Source organism: Vulpes lagopus, chromosome 24, assembly GCF_018345385.1.
Source record: "Vulpes lagopus strain Blue_001 chromosome 24, ASM1834538v1, whole genome shotgun sequence".
NCBI classification, from domain to species: domain Eukaryota; kingdom Metazoa; phylum Chordata; class Mammalia; order Carnivora; family Canidae; genus Vulpes; species Vulpes lagopus.
In genome coordinates this window covers 45489284-45497217 of record NC_054847.1, presented here as the reverse complement: position 1 = coordinate 45497217, position 7934 = coordinate 45489284, and the positions used below count along the sequence as shown (strand labels likewise).

Here is a 7934-nt window from a genome sequence, read left to right as displayed (position 1 = left end):
CACACACACACACACACACACACACCTCCCCCCTGCAACCCTGCACAAATGGTTGTTTTCTTTTTGGTGGGTTGGGGAGCATTTGTCACTTTTTGTGCTCAACGATGATTGCAACTGGGGACACACTCTATTCAAGCACAGCAGCGGGACAGGAAAAGGCATGCTGAATATTAGGTCCAGGGATATCATAACTGATTTTTAAAAAAACCTACATTGAGGAAAATGTACTTACAAATATTTTGAGCATATGCAGCTTACTTAATAAAATTAGATTTTGAGGCTGGGCCTGAACTTTTCCACTGGATAAAAGTTCTATGTCCTCCTGCCAGGCCTCTTGTTTCATTGCGTACTTTGGCATAAGTGGTAAGTCATCCCAGCACCCTCTGGTCCTCTCCCATAGCATGAAAGGGAATGTGGGGAGGGGGGAAGCCAGCCCAGTGGGCAGGAAGAAAGGAAGACAAGGGAATAAGGACAGTAATTATTCTTACTCCTTTTTATTTTCCATCAGTCACCTCGAAAAGCATCTATATACAGGAATGGTTTTCTAAATGATGGCTTGGTTTCCATTTCAAAATAGCAAATCTGGTGTCAGGAAAAACATAAGACATGTAGCTCGATAATATTTTATTGTCAGGAGCATAAAAGAAATTCAGTATTGAACCTTCGGAGCAAGAAAAGAATCGAATCTATTTACAATGAGTGCCAGAGAAGACGTAGGCGAAATCTTCAGCACATGTGTTTTTTTGGTAGTGAATGAACCTGTGTACTTGCAGCATAGAAAACGTAACAGACCAACTTCACAAATGACTACAAATGTAAGTTCCTAACTAGCTATGCACCATAACTAACCCCAAACACACGTGTCAAGGCAGTGAGAAGATTCCAATTGTTGTTGTTCTGTTTTCCAAAGGCACAATTAGCTACTTTCCCCTTCCCACTATCTCATTAGACGAAGGGACAAGTTCCTTCAACACCCAAAACTCTCTTTCATCAGCTACTCTAAACAGCCCCACGTGCTTGAAGTCCCTGATTGTCAGACACCCAAAGCCTTGTTAGGCCTGTCAGCCTTCCCTGCCACGTGGTGGCCTGCCACCCACCAAGAGACCAGGTGGATTTTTGGTCTAAAGTGGATTTTTAATAAAACCTAACCTCCCCTCAAGGTGCTGCACTTCAGCTACTATACTGCAATTCCCTTCCAACATTTCAAGAAGTTCTGAAAACAAAAAGATTTTTCATAAGCTGGTGGCACAGTTATTTGGCAGTAAAACCTGACACTTATGGGCTGCTCAGAGTCTTTACCCATTTTGTGTGAATATTCTTTGTTTCCTGGAAGAAATATTAAGGTGTTGGTTTCTAGGGTGCTGTCCCAGACTCTATCAATGAAGTTCCTTCCATAATAGTATGTGCAACATGTTAGCTTTCTAAAATCCCAAAAAGTCAGAGTTGGAAGAAAACACGGGTACCAGAGTTTAAGCAAAAGGAGCTGCAGACCTACAGCAGCCTGAACATGTGCCTGAGTTTCGCTGGAGACACGAAAGATTTGTGGATTCCATGTGCCAGTTTCTATAGCATTTCAGGGAAGTGAGAATGTCTAGAATATTCTGCATCCCAGTGAAGGAAGGCGAAGCTTTAAAATCCTCTAGATCCTCCTTATCAGAATTTTCGTTGTGGAAGACTCCACTCCTGCCCATAACCCTAGATACTTCGGCCAGTAACAGATACATATTTTTCCTCTAAGGCAACTCCTTTCCATTAAAAGAACTGTGTTTTATGTGGGGTGATGGGGGGAGAATAAAAGAAAGGATTGGAATAGAAGGGCTTATTAATGTGAGGGCTACACATGTCAAGTACCAGCTGCTTCCTGATCCAGCAATATGAACAATTTATTGTATTTAGAAAGTGATTCTTTGGATGCAGAGTTTACAGAAAAGTTAGGTGGGACTTAACCTGGGCTCTGCCACTTAAGGAGAACAGAACTTGCCAAAGAAAATGATGTTTCGCGTTTTGTTGTGCCTGATGATGTAAATAAATGGGTGGTCGGCATTGAATTCATCCTTGTGTTGAAGGATTCGTGATCCTGGCACCTCTATGGAATCCCCACCATCTTCAGTTATCTCTAAGCATACTCTGTGAATAACATTGGAGAGAGCCACTCCCTTGGTCTCTGACATTCCAGAGAAATCAGATGTATTCTCATTAAAGATATTTTTCAGCCCTAGGTTTTCCAGACTAGCTTTGGGATCAATTATCTTTTCCACCTTAAACTTGGGAATGGAGAGTTTGACTTTGGCGTTGGCCATGGTGCTGGGATTGGTCCACTGCAAGAGCGTCTCAGAGTTGAGCTGTTGTTCAACCTGCAGGACCAAAAGGAGAGGAAATTATTTTTGTATTCATAGTAGTAAAAGACCCTGCTTGATTGAAAACAGAAAGTGAGGGGCACCTGGGTGGCTCAGTGGTTGAGCTTTGGCTCAGGTCATGATCCCAGAGTCCTGGGATCAAGTCATACATCGGGCTCCCTGCGGGGAGCCTGCTTCTCCCTCTGCCTGTGTCTCTGCCTCTCTCTGTGTCTCTCATGAATAAATAAATAAAATCTAAAAGAAAGAAAGAAAGAAAGAAAGAAAGAAAGAAAGAAAGAAAGAAAGAAAGAAAGAAAAGAAAAAAAGAAAGAAAGAAAGAAAGAAAGAAAGAAAGAAAGAAAGAAAGAAAGAACGTGCCATTGTGAGCCTAGTTTTGAAGCAGTGCAGATGGACCACCGAAAATGGAGTCAGCCCTGCAGTTTGGGTATGTGACTAGTTTCCCTTATCAAAGACGCACCCAGCCCCCCAGCACTGCTCTTCTGCACCCCACCCTCCAACAGTGGTCCGTTCAAACTAAAATGTCTGAGGGCATTTCTTTGAAGCTGTAGAGTAGAAACAAATGCATGGGTGATGATGTTGCATAAGTAATAGAGAAAGGAATATAAAATTAGAAGGGTTTTTATACAGACTATTTCTTGAATGTTTATTTTAACTTCTCTACTAGGAGATCCAGAATACTCATGTCCTTGGCATGGCATCAAAATTAGTAACTCAAATTAAAGCTAAAGTGACTCTTTCTAAAATGAGAACTTGAACTGTCTATGGTCATTTTTGAAGACAAGGGGTGATGAATGCATCCATTTCAGCTGGTGATTTTAGAAATGAGAGATATGCAATGACGCATAAAATGGTTTAGTCATAAAATTCTTCTTTGAGCAAATCTTAGATTGCTCCTTGCCCTGCCAACCTCCCCACTGGCTAGAGGAGAAATGCCTGTCCGACAGAAAATGACAATACCCTGACTATTAGAAAATGACAATACCCTGACTATTACTCTATCACGGGGCATCTCTGCATTGAAGTTACTCACCTGAAACCCATAAAAATTAGTAACACGGCAAGATCATGGACTGGGCACAAGTTTGTTTTGTTTTCAGTCGAGGAGGGTACCATTGGATTCTGTTGTTCATCTATGGGTAGTTATGTTTTCAGTGACTACAGTTTCATTTACAACAAGTTATTAGGACCAAAAGATTGACATAAGTGACTAGAATTTTGGAGCCAAAAAGTATATTCTCTTGCCCACGAACTATCTGGAAATGATGAGAGGGAAGAAAATTCACCCATAACTCAAAAAGACTACTCAGAGGGGGAAAAAAAAAGCTTTTTGCTCCTCCATTATATATGTGTTATGAGTCAAATTGTACACCCCCCCCCAAAAAAAAGACAAATTCATATATTGAATTCCTAACTCACAGTACCTTAGAATGTGACCTTATATGGAAACAGGATCCCTATGGCTGTCATTAAAACGCGTTCATTAGGATGAGCCCTAACCTGATATGACCAGCGCCTTTATACAAAGGAAAATTTTGGACACACACACGAAGAAGAGTCATGTGAAGACGGGCTAATATTGAAGTGAAGTATCTACAAGCCAAGGAATGCCAAAGACTGCCAGCTCATCTCCAGAAGCTGGGGAAGAGACATAAAACAGCCTCCCTCACAGCCCTCAGCAGGAACCCACGCTGAGCTCAGATTTCTAGGCTCTGAAACTGTGAGAGAATAAAGTCCTGTTGTTTAAGCCACTGAGTTTGTGGCAGGTCATTATGGCAGCCCCAGGAGACTACCACTACACATATTCTTGAATTTCCCCGAGACCCAAGAGATCAGTTTCTTCCATTCTGTACTTTAATCAGAAAAAAACCGGCATGGGGGATCCCTGGGTGGCGCAGCGGTTTGGCGCCTGCCTTTGGCCCAGGGTGCGATCCTGGAGACCCGGGATCGAATCCCATGTCGGGCTCCCTGCATGGAGCCTGCTTCTCCCTCTGCCTGTGTCTCTGCCTCTCTCTCTCTCTCTGTGTGACTATCATGAACAAATAAATAAGATCTTTAAAAAAAAATAAAGGAGTTGTATCCAGAAAAATTTAAAAAAAAAAAAAAAAGAAAAAAACCGGCATGAAGGTGTTTCCCAAAAGGGAAAGTGCAAGGATTGTAAAAGAAAAGAGACCAACACATGGAATAGAGTGAGAAAGAGAATGAGCAGTGAATAAAAGAGCAACGAAGTTCAGTGACGGATAAAGTGTAACAATCACTAAAGCAGCAGGCAGGTCAGAGACTGACTCAGTTCTAGACTGTCCCCCGGAAAGTCAAGGGGGAACTGAAGCATGACTGGAAACAAAGCAGGTGACCTCTGGGTCCTTCAAAGAGCCCATCCTTCTCCCTGGCCTAAGGCAGAGGCCCAGATGAAGGGGAGCTGGGAAGGCTGGGAAGGGAGGGCTGGGGGTAGGGGGGACAAGGGGGGATAGGTAGGTGTCCAGGGTAGCTGGATGGGGCTGCCAGCATAGAGGGGAAGCTACAGCACCATTCACAAGTAAATGAACCTCTATTTAAACCTTGTGCCTCTAATAACCTACACAAAGGATGAAGCATAATAAAATCTCATATATGTGTATGCATTAAAAGAGCTTCTCAGGGGCATCTGGGTGGTTCAGTGGTTGAGTGTCTGTCTGTCTTTGGCTCAAGTCATGATCCCAAGGTCCTAGGACTGAGTCCCGAGTCAGGTTCCCCACAGGGAGCCTGCTTCTTCCTCTGTCTGTGTCTCTGCCTCTCTGTGTGTTGCTCTCATGAATAAATAACTAAAATATTTTTTAATTTAAATTTAAATTTGAAAAAAATAAATAAAAGAGGTTTTCAAAACCTGTAGAATGTATGACACAAAGAGTCAACCCTAAAGCAAACTTCAGACTCTGAATAATGTCTTGAGAACTGGCTCATCAGTTGTAACAAATACCACACTAACGCAAGACACTAATAACAGGTACTGGAGGCTAGATTTAGAACACAGATTCCAACTTCCTGGGCTCAGGTTCCAATTCTACATGCCATTGACAAGTTACATGACCATGGACCAGTCACCCCTCCCCTGCTGTGCCTCAGCATCTTTGGTCAACAATAGCCCAGGGATAGCTTCTGATACATAGATGAGAAACCAGTGAGCAGGTGCATAGGGGGCTTCACAGCTCCCGGCCCATCACAAGTGCCAAGTAAATGTTGACTGTTTTAATATTAAAGACAAAGGGAAAGCACCACAAGACCCTTGGAGATGACGGAGCAAGTGACGTGTAAGGCAGGGAAGTGTCACAGCCACACACAGTGTGGCCCACATGGCTCCATGTCAAGGCAGGTGGAGCCTTCACGTTGAACACTCGCCTCACCTTCTCCAGGCCTGTGGATTCATCCTCCACATCCTTGGGTAGCAGAATGAGCATGCTCAGGTGCTTATTTTGGAAGGGAAGCTCTATGACCTTACAATTGATACCATCAACGTTGCCCATACAGAACGTGGCCTCCATACTCATCATCTGCACTGGTTTGGTGTCCGTCTGTAAGAGGAGAAATTTGGACCATTTGCTTTTCAAGTGACACAAGCATAAATACACACACACACACACACACACATACACACACACACCAGACATTTGTTCTTGTTATAGTGTCAGACCATTATGGTGCAATCCCTCACCTGGACCCAAACCATCACAGACTTGCCCCTGGAGAGTTAATGACTTTCTTCAAAATGTCATTCACATGCCTAATTTCAGTGTATTTCAGGAATGATACATAATACTATACTTGCTTATATAAAACATTAAAATAAGACAATATGACTGAAAATACAGGCAAACTTAGACTTCATCTTCATAGATCTCATCATTACAAGGTCTATAAATCATTCCTGGTGGAGCTGACTTGTAAGTAAGTTCTAGTACCAACCATGAATCTACTTACGCAGCTCTTCCTACTAGAATCCCTAATAGAGAAAACTCAGCAAATAGCAGGACGACCATCACATTTGTTTTGTCCCCTGGTCCCCTTTGGTTTTATTACCCTCTTTCTGTACAACTACCCACACTGATCTGAGCAGATGCCTGTGATCCCGGATCCTGAGATCGAGTCCTGCCATCAGGCTCCCCACAGGGAGCCTGCTTCTCCCTCTGCCTGTGTCTCTGCCTCTGTCTCTGTGTGTCTCATGAGTACATAAATAAAATCTTAAAAAAAAAAAAAGAACCTTGGGTTTTAGCCTCAGATATGACATAAACAGATGCTGTGATCTTGCTTGTGAAGTCACTTCACATCTCTGGGCCTCAACTTCCCTGTCAGTAAAATGAGGGAATAGGACATATCCGAATGATCATTACTTCTGGGAAAGAAGAGAGGACATGGGAGGGGGCTTCACAGGGCAAGTGCATCTGTTGCTATATTTTTTTCTTTAAAATATCTGAAATAAGCAAGGCAAAAATCTAAAGATTCACAAATCTGGTTGTTGGGTACATTGGTGTTTGTTTTATTATTTTCTATAATTCTCTGCTTGAATTATTTCATAATTTTTTAAATGAGAATATTAAGTTACAGAATTCTCTCTAAGTCCCTTCCAGCTCCAACCCATTCCATAACTCTCAAAAAAGGCCTTTAGGGACACCTCAGTGGTTCAGCAGTTGAGCATCTGCCTTTGGCTCAGGGCGTGATCCTGGATCCTGAGATCAAGTTCTCCATCGGGCTCCCTCTGAGAAGCCTGCTTTTCCCTCTACCTATGTCTCTGCCTCTCTCTGTGTGTCTCTCATGAATAAGTAAATATTTTTAAAAGGGGGGGCTTTAGAGCCCAGGCTTTTCTCTCCAGGCCTTTCCTTCTCTCTGTTCCCATTAATATCTGACTTTGTGTCTCTGCTACAGAGAAGTCTGATTTTCTGAAGGAAAATTAATTCATACTAAAGAGTAAGAGACTGATAGTAATTTAGTGTAACTTCTTATTTCGATCTATACCTCCTATAGGATATTTGCCTGTTAAGTGAATCTCTTTTAGGGAAACTTTCAAACTTCTTATCAGGCCTAGGGGAGAATATTGCAATAAAACTTTTATCTGGGATCTTCAAATGAAGATTCCCCAACACTTCTTTCAAGCAGAGCTAGACCATATTTTACTTTGTGTAATACTTCTATTTCAATACATGTTACATAGTTAGAATATTTACTTATGTGACTATCTTCCCACTCCCTCCGCCCCTGCCCAACTAGACTATAGTCAAAGCAGAAACCATGTTTTATTTTCTTGGTATATCCCAGCACATAGTAGTTGTTCACCAAATATTTGGTCGATAAATAGTTGAAGATTTAATTCTATGTACAACCAAAAACAGAACTGTGGTAGAAAAACATACTGCTTTTGAAATTAACTGCTAATTTTTCCATTTATTTCTCTTTAAGTAGATATAGATTTGTCTAAAAATCTCCATCAATTAGCCTGCTACTCATATGAATTTGCATACTGTTGTGGCCACCAAACACCATAATCTATTTCACTTATCAGCACTAAATATGGACACAATAATCCCATTTTCTGAAACATAAATTGAGAGA

At 41.9% G+C, this 7934-nt stretch overlaps 1 protein-coding gene across 8 annotated transcripts in view; it reads right to left on the bottom strand.

The window, feature by feature from the left end:
• Positions 1–609: 609 nt before the first annotated feature.
• Positions 610–7934, bottom strand: part of SERPINB5 (serpin family B member 5) — a 79029-nt gene continuing 71704 nt past the window's right edge. For all 8 annotated transcript variants that reach the window (XM_041739954.1, XM_041739957.1, XM_041739958.1 and 5 more), the window contains 2 exons: positions 5735–5902; positions 610–2354 (listed from right to left, as the gene is read on the bottom strand). In XM_041739954.1, coding sequence (XP_041595888.1) covers positions 1962–2354; positions 5735–5902 — 561 coding nt within the window. In that variant the 3' untranslated portion in view covers positions 610–1961. The remainder of the gene's footprint in view (positions 2355–5734; positions 5903–7934) is intronic.